The sequence below is a fragment of the Mus caroli genome, unplaced genomic scaffold (assembly GCF_978045245.1).
Source record: "Mus caroli unplaced genomic scaffold, Mus_caroli_1 scaffold_4, whole genome shotgun sequence".
NCBI lineage: Eukaryota > Metazoa > Chordata > Mammalia > Rodentia > Muridae > Mus > Mus caroli.
In genome coordinates this window covers 46,419,197-46,441,436 of record NW_028227259.1, presented here as the reverse complement: position 1 = coordinate 46,441,436, position 22,240 = coordinate 46,419,197, and the positions used below count along the sequence as shown (strand labels likewise).

At 43.5% G+C, this 22,240-nt stretch overlaps 1 protein-coding gene across 5 annotated transcripts in view; it reads left to right on the top strand.

Annotated features, from left to right (window-relative positions):
• The window catches only part of Prom1 (prominin 1), a 113,215-nt gene that overhangs the window by 74,297 nt on the left and 16,678 nt on the right, over nucleotides 1-22,240 (top strand). For all 5 annotated transcript variants that reach the window (XM_029477915.2, XM_021161787.3, XM_029477913.2 and 2 more), the window contains exons 11-19: nucleotides 3,081-3,240; nucleotides 6,012-6,164; nucleotides 12,190-12,313; nucleotides 14,787-14,890; nucleotides 16,545-16,629; nucleotides 18,303-18,449; nucleotides 19,041-19,112; nucleotides 20,237-20,329; nucleotides 21,705-21,758. In XM_029477915.2, coding sequence (XP_029333775.1) covers nucleotides 3,081-3,240; nucleotides 6,012-6,164; nucleotides 12,190-12,313; nucleotides 14,787-14,890; nucleotides 16,545-16,629; nucleotides 18,303-18,449; nucleotides 19,041-19,112; nucleotides 20,237-20,329; nucleotides 21,705-21,758 — 992 coding nt within the window. The remainder of the gene's footprint in view (nucleotides 1-3,080; nucleotides 3,241-6,011; nucleotides 6,165-12,189; nucleotides 12,314-14,786; nucleotides 14,891-16,544; nucleotides 16,630-18,302; nucleotides 18,450-19,040; nucleotides 19,113-20,236; nucleotides 20,330-21,704; nucleotides 21,759-22,240) is intronic.

The following is a 22,240-nucleotide window of genomic DNA, read 5'->3' as shown; positions in this document are numbered from 1 at the left end:
TCCTATGGAATATCAGATATTGATATGGAGTGCCAGATATAGAATGTCAGACATTTTGATTATGCCATTATGTAGTCAGTGGTGATATAGATAAGAAAAACACTTAAGTTCATATGTAATGTTTGTTGCTATATGGTAAAGGTATCACTGGGTGGTCACTCCCTAAGTGGGCTCTTCTGGGGCTTACAACCATTGCGATTTGGAAGGTCCTGTTATAATGAGGGGAACGCCACCCCCAGATTGTTATATTTATGAGATGACAGTACAGAAGAATTTGTCTTTGTGGAAGGGGTTTCTTTCTGTCCATGGTCCTTTAGGTAGAAGTTTAGAGACTCAGGTCTATGCCGAGGAGATTTTAGGAACTACTGAACTGTGCTACATTTAGGTTATGGTGCTGGGGAGTGAGTGTAGAGACTGATACAATACAGGAAGCTCTTTATACCAAGCAGGATGTGCACTTGGCATTATTTGCCGGAAGCCGAGTAAGATTATAGCCTCTCTCTGAAGATGGTCTTCCCAGTACTTCCTTTATCCTCTTACCATGTGATTTTAAAAACATGGTGTTCTGTGTTAGAACCTGGACAGATGGCTCAGCAGTTAAGAGCACTGGCTGCTCTTCCAGTGGGTCAGGGTTTAGCTCTCAGCACCCACATGGCAGCTTACAACCATCTCTAATTCCAATTCCAGGGCATCTGACTCCCCCTTCTGGCTCCTTTTGGGCATTGCATACATGTGATGCCGACACACATGCAGACAGAACACCTATACACATAAAGCAAAATAAATAAAACTTTATAAAAAGATAACTAAAGGCAAGTTCCTGTTCCTCTTAAGTGACATCTGAAGGCTACTTACTGCATGCTGGATGCCTCATAGCTGCCTGCTTACTAATCTTTGTGTTTGATTTCTTGTTTCTCCTCCCTGGACCTCTTCCTGCCCATACGAGCAGTCAGTCCTCTGTTGTAAGTGTGCTGCATGCATGAGCTAAGCACGGCGTTTCCGGTGTCATTGCTTAAACAAGATTCAGCGTCATCCCAAGACCAGACAAGTGCCCATCTCTCAGCCTGAATGTTAGTTTATTTTTATGACGTTAGTTCCCATACTTTGAGCCTTCAGTCCTAGCCAGAATATATATATATATATATATATTTTAAAAGTGCCTACTTTGTGCCAGGCTCCTCCTCATGTTGGAGCTGTGAGAAAATATTAGGCATGGCCACTAAACTATCCTTAAACCAGTCATACACACAGATCCTACTCTGGCAACACAGAGTGCAAGGTAGGCACAGTGGGGAGGTAACAGTAGGAGCCTTCTTCAAAAAGCGCACCCTGCACATTGAGACCTGAAGAATACATTTGACTAGAAAGAGCTTCAGCTGCCCCTCAGTCACCAACACTGTCATGGCTGTACCTTATCTCCTAGGGCGAGGGCAAGACGGGCCCTTAAAGATCTGCTCAAAGCAGACTGGATCTTCATGTCACTTCCATTGAAGTGGCCTGTGAGACCCCGCAGCTAAGAATCTTCAGAAGTTTTTGTACAAGAGCCCTTTGGGGAGGCTCAATGAGGTAGTAAAGAGGTCTCCAAGCACGGTGTGCTCAGCTGCTGTCTGTTTCTAAATGTCAAATCCCTGTGGAAAACACGTTTTCAAAGGTTCCCATCCTTTTAGTCTACAGTCACATTTGGAAGCAAGCCTCAGACCTCTCCTGCTTATGCAGAGTCCAGCAGAGGGCTAAGAGTTTGGAGAGCTTCGGCCCTGTTTACCTTGGCAGTTTCTCTTTCTCTGCTAGCCAGGGCCAGGAGACCTTTAACTATTGTGTTTGTTCGTGGCACATCTGGGTCAGAACCTAACCTCTAGATTGGTGGGAGTGCTGGTCCAGGTGGCACAGTTTGAGCAGGAGGCTGTGATCTAGGATCTGTTGGGCCAGAGCAGCACATTCTAGAAAACTGGGGTGTCCTTGGATTTAAATCTCCACTCTGGGGATCCGTTATGGATCTGAGTGGAAACTGAGCATAGAAATTGTGTTGTTTTTGACGTGTCAGAAACACAGGTGGACTTCTGTAATAAGTCTCCAGTTGGATGAGTCAAGCAATTTATTATTATTATTATTATTATTATTATTATTATTTAGGATTTTTAAAGATAGGGTTTCTCTGTGTACCAGTCCTGCCGGCTGTCCTAGAACTCACTTTGTAGACCAGGCTGGCCTCTTACTCACAAAGATCTGTCTGCCTCTGCCTCCCAAGTGCTGAGATTAAAGGTATTGTACCACCACACCCCAGCAGGCAAGCAATTTTTAAATGAACAACTGAAATCACTTTTTCAGGAAGTAATGCAAGAGACTTATTCCCATGAATGCCATTTCTTCCTGTTTTTAGTCTATTTCTCCTCCACTTCCCTTCTCTCTTGTTCCTTCTTTCCCTCCCTCTCCTTTCTCCCTACTCATCCCCTCCGCACACTCCTATGCCTTTGACAAAAGGTATTCCCTATATGGACCAAGTTGTCCTCAGATTGGCTGCAGTCCACCTACTTCTGCCTTCCAAGTGCTGGAATTACCTTATACCGCCATGCCTGCCACCGAAGCCCTTTCTTAAGTAGTGGGATTTTTATTTCTCCTGTTCCAGAAATCATATGATAGGACTTTTTTAAAACAAACAGCAACTTTCATAAAGAGAACGATGGGTCAGCAGTTTAACCCAGATGAGCCCCTGGGTCACACTAAAGACAGAAGTAAAGCAGACACTGCCTTGGTGAGGGAGCTGAATATTAACAGACAGGCTTGGCACTCAGTAGGCATACCAGCATTTTAGTCACCTGACCCCCCCCCCCCCAACCTTTTTCTTTTTTTTTTTTTTTTTTTTTTCAAGAGATTGGCTTGACTTCAGTACCATCTCACTAATTCTGTGCTTAGATTCACTGTTTGGTTTGGCCGTTGCGTGTAGATGGTCTTTGTGCTTGCTATAGAATCTTACTTTGTTAGAAACTCACATGAGGAAAACTTAAGTGACTTTTCCTTGTATCCAAACGAGGTCTCTGTCTTCTCTGTTTGAGAGTGAATGACTGTGGTCCCTTTGTTTGCAGACGTCAAAGCAACCTTGGACTCCATTAGCTCCAACATTAAGGACATGAGCCAAAGTATTCCTATTGAGGATATGCTGTTACAGGTCTCCCATTACCTTAATAACAGCAACAGATACTTAAACGAGGAGCTGCCCAAGCTGGAAGAATATGACTCGTACTGGTGAGTGTCCCCTTGGAGCTGGCAAAAGAGGGGCATGCAAAGCTTGCTTTGTATGGGTCTAAAACATGACAGAATCCCACAATGACCTTATGGAGTCAAATGGTGCTGGTGTGAGCAACCCCAACCGTGTTCCTTTATGAAAGTCGAGGGCCCTGGGGAGATGAAACTTGGGTAAATGGCTTGCAGTACAAATGTGGGGACCTGAGTTTGGATCCCTAGGACCCATTTTTTTTTACCCATTTTAGTAAAAATAAGTCACGGAAGAGGTGCAGTGTAACTCTAATACTGGGGTTGGAGGGGAGCGGTATTGTTGGATCCCTAAAGCTTATTGGCCAGTCAGTCCAGGGCCAGTCAACTGATGAGATCTGGCTTTCGTGAGACATCCTGACTCAAAAATTAAGGTGGGGAGTGACCGAGGAAGACGCCTGACGTCAACTTCTGCCCTATAAAAGCATATTCATGCCTGAGCCATGCGTACTCCCCCCCCACACACACACATTCTAAATGCCTATGGTTTCTGAGTAACAGTGACATTCATGAGACACTCCTTGTTTAAAAGGAAAAATTGAGGGACTGGAAATCCTTGAGCCACACAGCTAACACTTCAGTTGATTGCTTCTCGAAGCTTTGCTATAGTTAGTAAGCCAAACGCGTGCCGGGATCTGGAAGTGTAACCGTAACCAAGAAGGGTATTTGGGAAAATGTCCTCATTGATTTGTGAAGCAAATGCACAGAGGCTGGTGTTTTCTGAAGGGATCTGTTCTTCTGAGCTGTGATGTGAGGCCACTAGGTTCGTATCTGAGCCAGGGGTTGGGGGACTTGTGGGAGCTTCTGTGCCTGGGGCTTAAATAATGCAGGTTGTGTGGTTGGACCTGGAGCGTGAGAATGGACATTCCAGACAGAGCATGAAGAGGGAAGGACTTAGGGGTTGCACGGGGAGTGAGGTGTACTTTCTTCTCTCAAGGGCGCAGTCTTAGTGTTTGTCCTCTGGAGAGCTTAGAGGCTCTCTCTCTCTCTTGCCTGGCTTCCTCTTTTTCATGAGTCCACAAGACAGATAATAAGATTGTCGCCTTAGGGGAAGGGATGGTTCAGTGTGTTCACTAAGCATTTTATGCACGATGTTTCCAACAGTGTTTCTGACGAGTTATGTCTGTGCATGGCTGTTTTGCAGATAAGGATTTCCGTGCTCGGAAAAGGGAAAGGACTCCTTTAAGGTCACGCCATCTGGCTGTGCCCTAGATCACTGAAATGGATAAGCTTCTAGGGGCTCATATTGCATTTCTTTTGTGGGGCTAGGACACCCCAGCAGACACTGGGACAGACATCTTGCAAATTCATTGTTGTTTCACAAACAAGACAGCATAGCACATTTATCTGTCTGCCCCTTCCACCTCCTCTCCCGTCCTTCCTCCAGCCTTGCTTGGAGACCATAAAGCTTTTGTTTTGTTTTAAACTATTTCAACTAATCATTTTATTCATTAATCCTGAAAGTTCTCTGAAGTGGGGCTCCCTAGTTTATTTGATTTGGCCTTCCTCATCTCTGGAATGAACCTCCCACAGAATGACTGCTGGTAGCTATTAGTGTAATTACCAACATTGCTTTTAATTGAATGAAAAGCTTTAGTGTCCACTTCTGTCAGGAGGCCCCAAGATGAACAGAAACTGCTGTGTCTTGGTGTCTTCAACGCTGGGAAGCATTCTTAGCCTTGAGTGCTCCTCAGCTTCGGGGAAAGTTGGTGCACGTCCCAGGAATGCCAGTAAGACCTAATTGAGGCTCCATTATCCTAAACCATCTCCCGGGACCATTACAAAATGAAGTTTTGCATTCTGTAGACATTTGATTTAGGATGCTCATAAAATTGTAAATGTCTCATGCATCGGCCACACAGAGTATTTCTGGTTTGGCCAGGAATATTCCTGTAACCCCAAAAGAGATTTCATAAAGGGAGAGGAGCTTGCTATGCTTTCTCTGTCATCTACCTAAACCATTGCCACAGCTTCCAACACTAAGAAATGCGATAGGGCTTGAATGTCTCAGGTGTGTTTTGATCAGAGCCCTGAGGAAGCTTGGGTCGGCTATGAGCCCCATGTGATGCTTGTGTGTGTTCACTGCTACCATAGAGAGAAGGCACCACACAGCCAAAGGAAAGTGTATTGGCTGATTTGGTTAAGAAGCAGGAGTAGAAAGGGCTCTTGTCATGAAGGCTTGCCCTCTGACGTTAAGTGAACACGACTACACCAGCCTTAGCCCATGTTCAGCCAATATAGCTGTCTTAGTCAGGGTTTCTATTCCTGCATAAAACATTATGACTAAGAAGCAATTTTGGGAGGAAAGGGATTATTCAACTTACACTTCCATACTGCTGTTCATCACCAAAGGAAGTCAGGACTGGAACTCAAGCAGGTCAGGGAGCCGGAGCTGATGCAGAGGCCATAGTCCTAACTGACTTGCTTCCCCTGGCTTGCTCAGCTTGCTTTCTTATAGAACCAAGACTACCAGCCCAGGGATGGCACCACCCACAATGGGCTCTCTCACCCTTGATCACTAATTGAGAAAATGCCTTACTGGATCTCATGGAGGCCTTTCCTCAACTGAAGCTCCTTTCTCTGTGATAACTCCAGCTTGTGTCAAGTTGACATACAGAACCAGCCAGTACAATAGCCATTGCCCATTTGACATAATAGTGGGGCTGGAGACAATACCCTGACATTAAAGACAACTCACAACCTAACGTTGTATGCTAACACTACTTTTTTTTTTTTTCCTGCAGGTGGCTGGGTGGCTTGATTGTCTGCTTCCTGCTGACCCTCATTGTGACTTTCTTTTTCCTGGGCTTGCTGTGTGGTGTGTTTGGCTATGACAAGCATGCCACCCCAACTAGAAGAGGTTGCGTGTCCAACACTGGAGGCATCTTTCTCATGGCGTGAGTCTTCACTCCTTTCTGTCATACGGGTAGAAGCGTGAGGAGGAGGGTGGTGCCAAGTGTGCTATTAAGGAACCTGCAACCTCTTGGGCTCACACTGGAGCCTCTGAAGTCACATTGTGCGTATATGGTGGGCTCCTTTCTAAAGCAGCTGTCACAAGAATCTTCTCGAGCTGCACAACACCCTTGGCTCCTTCATTATCTTCATTCACTCACCCACTCACGCATGAGAAGCAGAGACACCATTGTCCCCTGTTAGCAGTACTGCTAACCCCAAACTCCAGGGACTTGATTTAAAGCAGGGTTTGATTTAAGTTCCTTAGGATTTAGATGAGTAGCCTGAATTAGGGACCAGAGTAGGTGATAAGTACCTGATAGTGGGGAGCCTGTGGCAGATAGGAGGGACTATCTCTGCTTTAAAGCTATCCACATGTAAGTTCAGGTATTTGGATGAGCTTTCCTGTGGGATATTGAGACAAAGAAGAACAGTCTGCCCAAGGATGGCACCAGGCGGCAAACTGGGATTCGGGTGCAGTGGCAATGAATGTGTCACCAAGGAAGCTGGCTGGACTTCCAGTGCTCTCAGTGAGAATAGTACTAGGATACGTAAGCAGGCCCAAGGGGAAGTAAGGATTGGAAAAACCTCCTTTGGGAGATGGAGAACCAAACTACCAAACCATCGGCTTGCTTTCACTGTCTCTGGTATGAGGAGGAAGACCTGAAAGCAGGTGCCATACATTTCTCTGTCTCTTTAAACACAGATTCAAATCAGGTTTTTTCATACTCTGTGTTTCTAAGTATGGTCCCCCAAAACAGGCTCTAGTATCATGTACCTTCATTAACTTTAATGTAGATATGTCTAAAAGTATTCTTTTTTTTTTTTTTTTTATGGTTTTTCGAGACAGGGTTTCTCTGTATAGCTATGGCTGTCCTGGAATTCACTCTGTAGACCAGGCTGGCCTCGAACTTAGAAATCTACCTGCCTCTGCCTCCCAAGTGCTGGGATTAAAGGCGTGTGCCACCACTGCCCGGCTTCTAAAAGTATTCTTAAATTGAATGGCCTAGGGCCTGTCAAGATCCAAGAAAGTGTTTCACATGAGAAGCCTATTTGCTCACACATGTAGTTTTAAAGCTTTCTTCTTCAGGACTGGAGAAATGGTCTAGAGGTAGAGGCCTTGCAAGGTTCTAGATACAAGCCAGAGAGGGAGGGAGGGACGTAGGGACAGAGGGATGGAGGAATGGAGGGAAGGACCTCCAAGTGAGATTACCTCTCAACAGGGAGGGAAATAAGCAATAACAAATTACACTGGCAAGGAAACAATGTATTTATTTTGCTTTTTGTTCAATTAATCATAGATATAGGTAGATTAGCTTAATGTTAGGACTTTCACAACCCAGGTAACTGGCTCTTTGGAACACTTCGGCATATATACTCCATCAGTTTAATTTAAACTAGGCTAAACATTTACTCCCTTCATGAGATTGTAAAAAAAAAAAAAATTATGGATACAACAACAACAAAGACAAAAATCTGATATCTGGCTTCAAACAAATAAGCAATCGAGGAATTCATTCACAATTTGATGAAGGCTTCCATGCTACATCTGTCTAGATAGTTTTATGTAGATTAAGAAGTCTTTACAGAGACAAAGGCTTATAGGAAATTTGGGATGGAGGCAGGGACAATGCTAAGAATGTCATATGCCATCAGATTCATAAAGGTGGGCCACAGATGCGGGTGCCTATGGCTTCTTTATCATTGATCCCTACCTGTGCTCGTGGCAGGCTTGGCTATGCTTGCTGACAGTTCTACGCCCTGAGCCGTCCTGTAGACAACTGGACAATCGCAAAGGGAAGGTTGGGTTCCAGTGCAGTTCACCCCAGACCCATGAGAAGGCGGCACTGTCTGCTTCCAAACCATGCCCTCGCTTGTAGAAGCTGCAGGGTCTATTTCCAGTTCTGCTGAGACCACATCCCCATATGCTCTGCACATGGTGCACACAGTGACACCATCTACTTGGAAGCAGGGTCCCTTTCAAAACTTGATTTCCCAAAAGGCTCCTCATGTAGATCTAGACATCCTTTCATTGTGTCTTCTGAGGGTACCCAGAGCTTCTTAGGGACTGCGTGAGATACAGTGGTGAACAGAGCATAGAATTTCAGGCTTCCTGAGAGATTAGGGGACGCAGCAGTGACTACAAACTTTTCTTTGAGTGTGTTTCTTTGAAGCCCACTACAACGCTTCCTCCTTTAGCTCTTGGCAACAATGTCCGGATCATCATACTAGACTTCAGAAGAAAAATTAATTCCGGGAGAGTCACTGATATCACATAGTCCCATCTGCATAGCTGGGTGCTCACTTCAAGGTTCTCCAGACTCTAGCCAAGGCCACAGAGACTATGATGCCCTTCGTCTAGTCATTCACATCCTGGCAACTCTGGGAAGGAAGGAGAGTGAGCTGTGAAAGATTCCCCCGAGTAAAGACGTGTTTCTGTAGTTGGTGTTAACGTGGTAAGATCTGGCCAGGTGGTGGTGGTGGTGCCCAGCACTCTAGAGGCTGGTCTTCAGAGCTACTTCCAGGACAGCCAGGACTCGTACTTACACCAAAAAGTCCCATCTCCAAAAAAAAAAAATGAAAATGTGGTAAGGTCTGAATGTCCAGCTGCAAGAGACAAGTAAAGTCAGAGTAAAGGCACTGGTGAGTTGGGCTCTAGATGTACTATTATGGCTTTCTAGAAATGTTTGCAAGATAAGACGGGTCACAGAAGTAGTTAAGACGGGTCACAGAAGTAGACGGGTCACAGAAGTAGTTGTGTGTTGTCATAACCACATAGATCAGGGCTGGGTAATCACGGTTCTGAATCTTTCTGATCACCGGAGTATTCACTGCAGTCTTTCCCTCCATCCCTTCCTCTAGCTTTCTCACTTTCTTTGTAGTCACTGGAGTCAAACCTGGGGCTTTACACAGGCTTGGGATCTCTCATCCCTCATGTGCTCTAACACTGAGTAACATAACCAGCCCTCCTGCATGGGGCAGTTCACTTTTGCTTCCTCCATGGCTCTTGTTTTTCCTCCTTATTCTCCTCCTGCTTCTCCTCTCTCCTGGTCCTTGGAATACACATCAGTGTGTTCTTACCCTGAGCCTATGTCCACATCACTGATCTATGTGCACACACCTGTCCATGCTGCTGATCTATGTACACACACCTGTCCACACCACTGATCTATGTGCATACACCTGTCTATACCACTGACTTATGTGCACATGCCTGTCCATGCCAGTGATCTATGTACACAACCTGTCCACACCACTGATCTGTGTGTATACATATTTGGAAAATAGAAGTGCCAACTACTTTGTCCATTCGCCTTTTTAAACAGAAAGAATGTCCACCAACAATTCCCTTCCAACACTCTTCTGCACACACCAGCCTTCTCAGCAGCATGGTCTACATTGCTTCCTGATCTCCCAACAGCTCCCAGGCCCTCTCCAATTTATTTTCATCCCCCATCATCCCACCTCTCAAGACAGCAGTAACTTCTGTTCTACACAACAGTGGGGGCAGCAGTGTTCACCAAGTTGAGCACTCCCTTCTGCAGTTGTGCAAAGCCCTCACTCACAGTTGACAACTTCACACCTACATGATTTCCTTCCTGCTTCTCTGACTCCCTCTCTTTTTCTCTATCACTGGCTCTCAACCACCCATTGTTCAAAGATTAAAGTCCTCCAGATCAGCCCCAGGATGTGTGTCTCTTCAATCCATCCCCATTGTTAAGAAACCATTTCTAAGCTGCTACTACTAACGTCTGCTCTAATCCCATGCATATACTCTAAACACATTGAGCTCCTCCACAACACTGTCACATTGTCTCACCGGTCACATGACCAAGGTCCATTTCTTCTCCTCTTCTTGCACAGAGCATCAGGGTCCTGGCTATCTCCCTCTGTCCTTCATCCTATTGCCTTCCATGTTATATTTCATTCATCCACTGGCTTCTCTCCATCAACAACAGCTGCATTAGACCACCATCCCGAACCATAACTGCCTCCACAGTGGTGTACTGCCATTCTTGACAACTATCCAACTCATCTTTTCCATTGTGCCAAAAGTGTGTTTCTTCAGAAAGAAATTGGTTTGTATTCATCCCTGAGTTTCAGCCCCTTGTTGCTCTTCCTTGGGATCTCTCATCCCTCATCCACTGAGCTTCTCCACTGCATTCTCTGCTGCCCCTGTGGGGACAGAACCACACTGGTCCCTCTCAGAACCTCACAGTAGTGCTGTGTGAGTTACTTCACTCATCAGTGCAGCACAGTCCCTGGTAAGCAACTGAAACAAGGAAGGACATGATTTTACCATAGAAGAGCACCTCCATCATGGCAAGGTTGTCATGGTAAGAGGAACTGGAGGATCACACTGCAATCACAGGCAGGAAACAGGAAGGAGAGAACACTAGTGCTTGCCTGTTTTCTCTTTTTTATCAGCCTGACACCTCAGCGCATGGAATAGTGCTACTTACAGTTAAGGCAGATGGTCCCATTCCAATTGTCCTAATCCAGATAACCCTTCACAGACATGCCTAAGAATATACTCCATAGGCCTGGATATTTGAATTCTTGGTCTCCAGTAGGTGGAGCTGTTTGGTAGGTTTAGGAGGTATAGCCTTGCTGGAGGATGTATGTCTCTGGGGGGTGGGCTTTGAGGTTTCAAAAGCCTCATACCATTCCCAGTGCTATTGAAGGAACCTGGTGACCCACCAACCAAAAATAAAGAGACTGAGACTTTTCAATTCTTCAAAGCTTAAGTCTTAGCTGGGCAACTCTCAATTAGCTCACATAAGTTTACCTGGCCATCTAGCTCTGTCCCACCACATGGCTAGCTATATCCATAGTCATGTCTCCTTTCTTGTCTCCTGATGAAAAGACCGTTTTCTTTCTTCTTCCCAGAGTCCTTTTCTTTGCCTGGAAGTTCCATCTTCCACTTCCTGCCCTAACTATTGGCCATCAGATCTTTATAACAATCAATCAGCAGTAAGATACATCTGATACAGCTCTTAAACAGTGTAACCTTTTCTTCAGGATTTATAAAACAGGAGATCAGTAATGAGTCATACTAATGACAATACCAAAATCTGTTAAGCATTTAGCTCACTGCCATTTCATCAGTTAACAATTGAATATGAAGAGACACAGCCTTAAATACAGTGTGAGTGAAGGTCACCTCCACACAGTGGACTCTATTTCCTGCTTATGGTTTGGAATGAAAGCCCTCAGCCTTTGCTCTAGCCACTATGTCTGCTGCTTGCTGCCATGCTTCACCACCATGACCAAACCATATCTCTTTGGAACTGTAAACCAAATAAGCCCTTCTATGAATTCTTTTCATCATGGTGTTTTATCGCATCAGTAGAAAGTAAACCAAGACAATATCTTGATGGTGTGCCTCAAGGCTTATTGCCTAGGTGATTCTAGAGCCTGTGAAATTGGCAGGATGGATCTCCATAGTTACACTTCCTTCTTATATTTCCTACGTGTACTTCTATAGATAGATAGATAGATAGATAGATAGATAGATAGATAGATAGATAGATAGACAGACAGATAGATAATTACATACATAATTCTATCTCAGAATTAGTTCCGAGCTGATCCCAGATCCCAGGCTCCTACGTGTACTTCTATAGATAGATAGATAGATAGATAGATAGATAGATAGATAGATAGATAGATAGATAGATAGACAGACAGACAGACAGATAGATAATTACATACATAATTCTATCTCAGAATTAGTTCCGAGCTGATCCCAGATCCCAGGCTCTAGACCATGTGAGACGACAGGTGACGCAACACTACCATTCTAAATGTTCTATAAGCATTTTCTAACTCTTTGCTTGTGGAAGGTCAAGGTATTTTTAACCCCAAAGCACTGGAGATGGCGGGTCCACTGTGTATACGGGTCCACTGTGTATGCGGGTCCACCGAGTAGGAACTCCCAGGTCTCACTCATGTCGCTTGTGTTTCCAGTGGGGTTGGATTCAGCTTCCTTTTTTGCTGGATATTGATGATCCTTGTGGTTCTTACGTTTGTTGTTGGTGCAAATGTGGAAAAGTTGCTCTGCGAACCTTATGAAAACAAGAAATTATTACAGGTAAATATGATTTTTTATTTTTATGGGAGGCTTGGACAGATTCTTGGGTCTCACCATATCTTGTGGGTTATATGAACTGAAAAACTATTTTGCTCTCACTCAACAAGTTGAAATTCTGCTTGTAATAGCTTGTGTACATACACACACAAACATACACACACATACACACACACACACACACACACACACACACACACACACACAGTAGTAGGGTTACCCTGGTGAGATATCAAGGAGGCACAGTTAAGAGTAGAATTTCAGGTTTGCTTTCCCAAAGACCGACTCACAAAGACTCCAGGACTCTGTCCATACTTTCACTTTCTTCATTAATATAGAAGTTTGGTTCATATGTCTGGCTTTCTAGTGTTTTTCTATAGATTCTGATTTGTGTGTGCATGTGTGTGCTGTTTGTGATGTTTGTGTGTTTGTATGGTTGGAGGTCAGAGGTCAATGTCAGATGTCTTTGTCTATTCCCCTTTACATTTTGAGACAGGAGCTCTCACTGGATCTTCAGTTTACTAACTTGCTATACTGGCTGGCCAGTAAGCCTCAGCCAGGGTCTGCCCTCCTCTGCCCCGTGGTGCTGAGGTTATACACCTCTGCATTCTTCCCTTACATCAGTGCTAGGGTCGGAACCCAGGTCCCGCTTGCACAGCAAACACTTACCTACAGAGTCGTGTTTCCAGCCACAGATCCTTATTTTTGAAACCTATTTATACTTCCCATTTTTGTGTGTGTGTCTTCCACCTGGTGTCTGTTATGAAAACAAGCAAATGACTGCACAGGTAAGCAATTATCAGTTAGTTATCATTAGTCAAGAGAAACTAAATTGAGACCACCAATTACACAATGGAGTACTACTCAGCTATTAAAAAGAATGAATTTATGAAATTCCTAGGCAAATGGTTGGACCTGGAGGGCATCATCCTGAGTGAAGTAACACAATCACAAAAGAACTCAAATGATATGTACTCACTGATAAGTGGATATTAGCCCAGAAACTTAGTATACCCTAGATATAAGATACAATTTGCAAAACACATGAAACTGAAGAAGAACGAAGACCAAAGTGTGGACACTTTGCCCCTTCTTAGAATTGGGAACAAAACACCCATGGAAGGAGTTACAGAGACAAAGTTTGGAGCTGAGACAAAAAGATGGACCATCTAGAGACTGTCATATCCAGGGACCCATCCCATAATCAGCCTCCAAACGATGACACCATTGCATACACTAGCAAGAGTTTGCTGAAAGGACCCTGATATAGCTGTCTCTTGTGAGACTATGCTGGGGCCTAGCAAACACATAAGTGGATGCTCACAGTCAGCTATTAGATGGATCACAGGGCCCCCAATGGAGGAGCTAGAGAAAGTACCCAAGGAGCTAAAGGAGTCTGCAACCCTATAGGTGGACAACAATATGATCTAACCAGTACCCTTAAGCTCTTGACTCTAGCTGCATATGTATCAAAAGATGGCATAGTCGGCCATCACTGGAAAGAGAGGCTCATTGGACTTGCAAACTTTATATGCCCCAGTACAGGGGAATGCCAGGGCCAAAAAGTGGGAGTGGGTGGGTAGGGGAGTTGGGGGGAGGGTACGAGGGACTTTTGGGATAGCATTGGAAATGTAATTGAGGAAAATACATAATAAAAAATATTAAAACAAAAAAAGAATGGTAGAACATTACCTTCAGGTCGTGTGTATAAGAAAATAAGCCGAGTGCACTTCATGTTTGCTTTGGGTCCTATGACTTAGATGTCTTTTTGCACCTGTATGAATATTTTAACATCAGAAAAACAAAATTCAAAATCGGCAATACTTGATCCTAAGCCTTTTGGAAGGGGATTCTGACCTGTGCCTGGACAGCAGATGCACAGCCACACACTGTTGTACTTCTCTTTAATGCGTGTGTTACAGTGTTGGAAAGTGACGGTTAGCTTTCTTGGTTTTGTTTTTAAGACAAGGTCTCAATAGGTAGCCCTGGCTGGCCTAGAACTCACAGAGATCTGCCTGCATCTGCCTCCAGAATGCAGGGGTTAAAGGCAAGCACCCTCGTGGCCAACTGGAAAATAAATGCTCACTTTGTCCTGAGGGGCTGAGTCTATTGCTTTATGTCTTGATCTCGTTTTTTTTTTTTTTTTTCTGAACCAAATAGTCTAGCTCATCTTCCCATGTGCCTAATAAATTGATGTTGCTCTAGAAACACCATCTCACCTGTTCTGACTGATGTTAACTTGTTGCCCAGCGTATTTACTCTAATGATGCCATTGTTTTCTCTTTCGACCTTAAAATGAATAAGAAATATCACAGTAGAAAATATCCCCATTGGAAATGTAATTGAGGAAAATATGTAATAAAAAATATTAAAAAAAAAAAAGAAAATATCTCAAAAGTATCTAACTGAATGATACATTTGATTGTATGAGTTAGTTGTACAACTGTCTTTAAAACAAATTTTATGTTTGTTCCAGGTTTTGGACACTCCCTATCTGCTCAAGGAACAATGGCAATTTTATCTCTCTGGCATGCTATTCAATAAACCAGACATTAACATGACCTTTGAGCAAGTCTACAGGTATTAATTCTCACAATAGACATTTTCTGTTGTGGGTAGTTTTTGCTACCCCGCCTTATGCTCCTGGGCAGGCCACGCTACCTTGGCTACTTCAAAGGCTGGGCACTCCTAAACCTTCCCCTGCTACCCCAGACCCAATCAGGGAAGTAGCCAGTGGCCTTGTGGCTAGTTGGCTTTATCTCCTGCCGCTACTGTGTCCCCTTCTTTTTTTTCCAGTCCTCTCTTTCTCCTGCCCTACCTGCACAACTCTCAGTGTCCCGCCCTATGCCTGGCCATTGGCCGTGGACATCTTTATTGATAGATCAAAAACCAATTGGGGACAAAGACCTTCATTCAGCATGTGGACACACAGATTCAAAGCATTAGCACCAATCTCCAACAACTTTCCTGCTGACAATGTTTTTTATTATTACTAAACATAAGAATTTTGTTTTCAGTGTTTTTTTTCTACTTAATGGTATAAAGTTCCAATTTCAGAAGTAAGCTGTTTTCTAGTCTCAACAAAATAATCATAGAAAATGATCCCAAAATGTCATCTTTTCAAGCCCTTGTGATCTGGTCTTGGTGATTTCTCAGTCTCCCTGTCTTAGTATTCCCTAAGATTCCCTGGCTAAGGGAACAATAATACACATTAACAGGATCTTTTAAGAATTCAGAGAGTGGCACATATCACAGGCACTCAATAGTGAGACGACTTTAGGGCTAGCTTGTGCATTGTACAATCAGATCACCTGGGGTCCAGCCTAGATCCTGTGGATCTGGACAATTTAATTCTTCTTCATTCAGTGTGATGCATAACCACGGGAATCTGTCCATGGAGTTGTTACAGCCAAGTGAGATGTATATGTTTGCAGTAGTGCCTGACACATGATAAGAACATGATAAGAATAGTATTCTAGTATTGTTCATTTACATGCAGTTTTCCCTTGACACGTAAGAATACTGATAGAACATCCTGACTTCTGTCACTAGTATCCCTGCAATGCTAACTGAATACACAGATCTCTCCAACCCTTTTATAACCTAGAATCTTCAAGTCCTGCAGCAGTAACATGACACAGACTCCTGTGTGTAATGAACCCCTAACTTTAAAACTTTTCTTTCATTTTTCCCTCCCGTTGGTAGTGAGTTGGCTGAGCATTCAAGCAGTCAGCATCCTTCCCATGGAAGCATCTTCTTCCTTATGTTTTCTTTTGGGTGGAAGACTTAGTCATTTTCGTGGTCATTTTCATGGTTCCCTTTGGGTCTTTCCACTTTCATTCATAAATGTCTTTTGATGTTCAATAGCCACATGGGTGCACATGTGAAAGCATCAGATGACTTCTGGAGGTCTTGCTTCTGAACCTCAAATTCATGGTCATCTGACAAGATACACAAAGAGCCTCAGGGCTCTTCATTATTTGAATTCACTCAAAGAAAATTTCTCTTACTTGTCTTTAGTTGGGATTTTAGAGCAAGCCTCTAAGTAGCATGTGATGTTCTTTCCCTTCCCTCTAAACCTGGGGTAACTGGGGGTACTTACTTCCCATCATACACTTTTGACAAGGTGGGAAAATGCTCCTCCTAGTCAGATGGACAACAAACCTCTTCCTTCATGTTTAGGGACAGCCAGAGATTGCTGAACTGGTCAGTTTTTTTCTGTTTCTTCCCATAGGGATTGCAAGAGAGGTCGAGGTGCATATGCTGCTTTTCAGCTGGAGAATGTCGTCAACATCAGTGATCATTTCAACATTGACAAGGTGAGTCATCAGAGGCAGTTATAAACTTGACCTTTTCCTCCTTTTACTAAACACGGGTGTATTTCTTCCCTTTGGTGAAGCCCTCAGAAGTTAAAACACAGTTTTAAAGTGACATCAAGTAGTTTACAATGGGTACAAACTCATCAAAACCGTTCTAGGGAAACCACTTCGCATTGGAAAGCTGTAGCACCATTATGGAGCACCATTATGGCCCCCTTAGTTCCTCTAGTGACTTCTAATAATGCCAAATGGGCAAGGTGTGGGCCAAAATGTTCTCTCCCAGTCTTGCATGGGATCTACTTATTCTGGCAGCTGTTTGCAATCCTCACTCTTATCTGTTAATCTCCAAACCTCTTCTCACCGCCAGCCAGTTGTCCTTATCTTCTTTACAGTTATTCTATAGACTATACAAGACCCTCCAAAGAGGTCTTCTGTAAGATGAAACCGTTAGTTTCATTGAGCCAGCATGCTCTATAAGAAGATGCCTACTCACTTCCCAGGGATGCTGGCTCTTTAGGACCAGTTCCTCTACTCTGCCAGGTCTAGGGCTTGGGAATTAGATGGTAAAGTATGCTTGCCACCGTCTTCATTCCTTACACCTTAAGCACTGCTACTCAAGGACTCCTGAGTGGGTTATGCAAGCCATGCTGACCTGTGACAAGGAGCAGAAAGGATGGAATCCAAAGGAGGATGACTGTCTTACCTGTACTCCAGCCCACACCATTGTCGTGTCTTTAGATGCCAAGCAAAGGCCACCCTACAGCACACTGGACAGAAAAGCAAGAGTTTCTGCTCTTGTTCTAAAGAACAATTATCTTAGATGTCTTCAATCTTCCTACTAGGCAGCCTTTTTAAGTCTTCTCAGCTTCCTGAATAGATCGATCCAAATCAAGACGAGGGGAGAAGGTTCCGCCCCACATCTTGCTCACTTTGACATCATGGAGGGTCATTAGAGGAACCAAGATGGCTCTACAGCTTTCCATTGTGAGGACCTTTTGTTTGAAAGGTTTATGTGAGTTTTGTATGCAGCACCTCCACTAAATATTCCTATAAATTAAAACATCATCTTGTGACAAAGTCCTAAGCATGTATATATATATATATATATATATATAATCACTATCTTGTCCAACATGCCATGGGCTATTTTCCCTTACCCCACTATGTAACAGTTGAGAATGGTAGCCAGGCACTGTATACTGATGGAAACAACTGATTGACTATGAAAACAACCCCACATCAGCAACCACATTCCCAGGATCTTTGTCTCCCAGAGGATACCTCCTATGCCTTTCTACTGCTGGTCCCCTCCCTGGAATGACAGCCTGCTCTGTCCTTTTAGCCCCTCTATTTGTCAAGACTGGATGCTTTTATCTTTTTTTAGAGGTCGTTTCTTCTCTACAGCCCATTTCCACCGAGTCCTCCTTGGTCTTCTGAGGGAGTTCATGGGTCTCTCTCTTATGACTCCGACTCTTGCTCTGAGATCTTTAAGGGTGGAGATGCAATCTTACTTCTCTTTAGATTGTACCTCCAGAGAGAATGCTTATGGAGGCGGAGAAGGAGGTGGTGATTCCAATCAAAGTGTATGCATCTCTCTTTATCCAGTAACCTCTGTTCTTCTTGAAGGCTCTGAGTATGACTGAAAGGAAGCTTTTTTTTTTTTTTTAACACAGCTTTCTGAAAACATAAATACGGAGTTGGAAAACCTGAATGTGAACATTGATAGCATTGAACTGTTGGATAACACAGGAAGGAAGAGCCTCGAGGACTTTGCACATTCTGGGATAGATACAATCGATTATTCCACATACTTGAAGGAGGTATGAGTCAGATACAGATGCATGGTCTTTGGGAAAAAATCAGAATATTCCACACATGTGTTTCTTTTTCATTTTTGTTTATCACAATAGTCGGTTCACATAGCATAAAGGTCAGCCTTTTTAAGGCTAGCAGTTTAGGGACATTTGGTGTATTCATAGTTAGCATCTCCAGCCCCAACATTGTTTCACCACCCACAGGGAGCACTCTAACCAAAAACAGTTGTTCCCAGTTCCAAACTCCTGGCAGCCACCATCTGTGCTCTATTCTGAATAATCCATATAAGTAGAAACCTATACTTGGTGACTTGCTTTTCTAGATTATCCTACTGAGCATCTTTTAAGATCCATGAATGTTACAGTGTGTATTTGTAGCATTCTTTTTCATTGGTGAATGAAAATAAAACAGATACATAGACATGCAAAGGTTGTTAGCTGTGTAACAGTTTCTAGCTTTATTTTGTTACCTGATGGCTGTGACCCTCTGTTCAAAATGCTATGTTTTGATGGTTCAGGTTTCAACCTTGTCTATAAGATGTTTTTTTTTTTGTTTATTTGTTTGTTTTGTTTTGTTTCTCATTTCTTCCCTGATAGACTGAGAAATCCCCTACCGAAGTGAATCTGCTGACATTTGCCTCTACCCTGGAAGGAAAAGCAAACCAGTTGGTAAGTTTGAGTAGCCTGGTTAAACACTGTCATAGCTGGAATAGCAAATATCAATAGCATTGTTTGGGAAGCCACAAAGAAGTACCTGTCACCATGGCTTGACTGTGTCTCACAAGCACCTCACCAATGCACTGGAGGTCCCACTGGCAACTGTCCCTATGTGGTCCAGAAGGCCTTTACCTTTGCATGTGCTTTCATGGATCCACACCTCCACTTCAAATACACATACATATATACACATTCATACACACAGCATGCATATGTGTACAGATGCATACGTATACATACATATACACAGGATATACACACACTCATACACACACAGACATACACATATATACAGATATGTACATACAGCATGTAAACATAAATATAGATATACATACATGTACACAGATATATACATATGTACACTCATACAGACATGCACATATACATATGCACATACATACATTTTTCCTGCATTGTAAGGAGTGGTAACTGAGTTGTGCCTTGCATCACCAACAGTGAGCATATAAAATTGGGCAGAGGCACCATCATAGCCACAGACCTACCACATCAGCTCTTCTACGTGACCTGACTGGTCCTCTCTAACAAATAGTAGGCTGTGGTGACAAGGAAGCTGGACTTTAGAGGAAGACCCAGCTTTAAACCGTGACTTGGTCTCTTCCTAACACTAATAGCTTGAGCGAGGTATTTCACCCACCTGTGCCTTAGTTTTCCAATCTGTAAAATGGAGGCAGAAATTATACCTGCCTTACAGGGTTGTTATAGTTCATATTCTGACCATTGTTTAAGTGGGAATTAACTTGATTCATTCTCAACTGAGCTTTGGTTTTTCTCAACAGTTAAACAGGGAACTTTAGTGGCTATATTACTTGGGGGCAGAGGAAAAGAAACCACAGCGTCTTGTGCTTTGGAGTGTGAAATGTTGCTAAATCTGTGGCTTCACAGTTTGAAGACCTTTGTCTAGGTGTTGCATCTCTGGGCTAGCCCCAATCCCTACTCATGTCATGATTGTCTCAGAGAGGATCCTGTAGTTATGTAGTGTCTTCTGGTGTCCTTTATGGTTAAAGAGTCTGTCTTGTAGTCTTGTTGATCCTTATGTTTTCTTTTCTTTGTAGCCTGAAGGAAAGTTGAAACAGGCCTTCTTACTGGATGTACAGAATATAAGAGCCATCCACCAGCAGCTTGTCCCTCCTGTGCAGCAATCACTGGTAACACTTAACAACCTGTTTCATTTTGTAGCAGCCTGAGTGAGATCCAGCACTTCCTTAGCTAGTTTAGTTGCAGATAGCCTCAAGACCCACACTCATGATGGAGGGCCCATCCACTCAGCCTCAGCCTCCAATGTGGAGCTGGGCTTTAAAACCCACAACCTTCGATCACACCTTCCTTCATTGCTCTCCCGTCTCTTCCTTCCATGAGGGTGTGAGCAGTGAGATCCCCCCCCCCCCGCCCCCACCCACCTGTCTCCAGCACCACACCTTAGCCTGCACTCCTTTTAGTAGGCCTCCTGGGTGGTATGATTGTGCTCTGGGCCCATGCTGATGTATTCTCCAATTCTCTTTCTGCAAACTCTGCTTAGAAATTTGTAAGGGTGAGGGTAAGTACCTCTTTTTCCTTTAGCTCTGTTGGCTCCACCCATGGCTAGTCTCTCTTTCTCCTCCATTCTGCCCCCGAGCCTCCCAACTTTCTGTTCCCTTGCTTCTATAGTTTTATACAAAGCAAAGTTCTATAGTTCTATAGTTTGCAGTTTGAGATCCCACAGATCTGGTTTCAAATCCTCCTTTTGTCCCTGTAAAACATAGTGATTCCCCCAGTATCCTCATCAAACAGTATGGTTTGCTAGAGTTCCACAGGATTCTCCTATTAGATTCATAGACTCTGTGTATTGGCTCACTACAGTTCTCTGTCTTTGTGCACACTTAGAACATACAGAGCATATGTGAGCATACTTATTGTTGTTTGCATTTTTCTACACCCTGGTCTTTTCAGAGCTAGGACAACCTGGCCATAGATCTGTCATCTAAACCAGACAGGGAATGGCAAAGTCCCCCTATAAACCACAGCCTGAGCCGATCCAGCCTGCTCTCAGTTTTTCTTTTTCTTTTTTTTTTAAATAAAGTTTTATTGGGACACAGCCATTGCAGCTTATTAGAAAACCATCTCTGGCTGCAGTTGGCCATGAGAATAGAATAAGGTCCATAAAGCCTGAAGTATTGGCAGTGTGGCTCTTTACAGATAAAGTTTTCTCACCTTAACCTAAACCATTTAGGTAAGCCATGATTGATGGGCAGACTGTTTTGAAAAGAGCTTTTCCACCGGTTAAACCTTTTTCAAAGGAGTTCCTATATGCTGCATGTGATACGCAATCCTTTGAATGAATATATGATTCTGTCTTCTGTAGGTTTTCTTACACACAAACAGTGCCTAAGGTCCACGCTGTTGCTCATGTCTGCTCTACTTTCTAGAATGGAGCCATTACACTATACTGTCAGATCTGATGCCTGTATTGGGAGAGGGGCTGACACAAGGCATGTGGTGTTGTGTTGGATGAGAATTTTGAAGTCTTTTTCTTTTCTCCACCAGAATACGTTAAGACAAAGTATCTGGACCCTCCAGCAGACAAGCAACAAGTTGCCGGTAAGGGTTTGCTTTTCTTTCATGAGGTTTGTTGTCAAGGACCACACCTAGAATTTCAGAAGTGTTGATTTTCACAAGGACTTTAAGTTAAATAAAAGTGTCGAGTATTTCTGAATACCAAACCTGGCTTCCCCATGGCTTCCCTTCTCCCAAGTATTTCTTTTAATGCAAGTTTTAGGAGTCTGGGTTTTGCTGTGTAGGAGACAAGCTTAAGTGTGGTTACACTTAGAAAGATTGTGCTTTATATCTATGGTACTCTCAGCACTGTTATCCACACATGTTCATCATCACTGCTGGTTATATCTCAGGCTTTTCTTTTCTTTTTTTTAAAGATGTATTTATTATTTTTATGACGTACACTGTAGCTGTCTTCAGATACACCAGGAGCAGGCATCAGATGTCATTACAGATGGTTGTGAGCCACCATGTGGTTGCTGGGATTTGAACTCATGACCTCCGGAAGAGCAGTCAGTCAGTGCTCT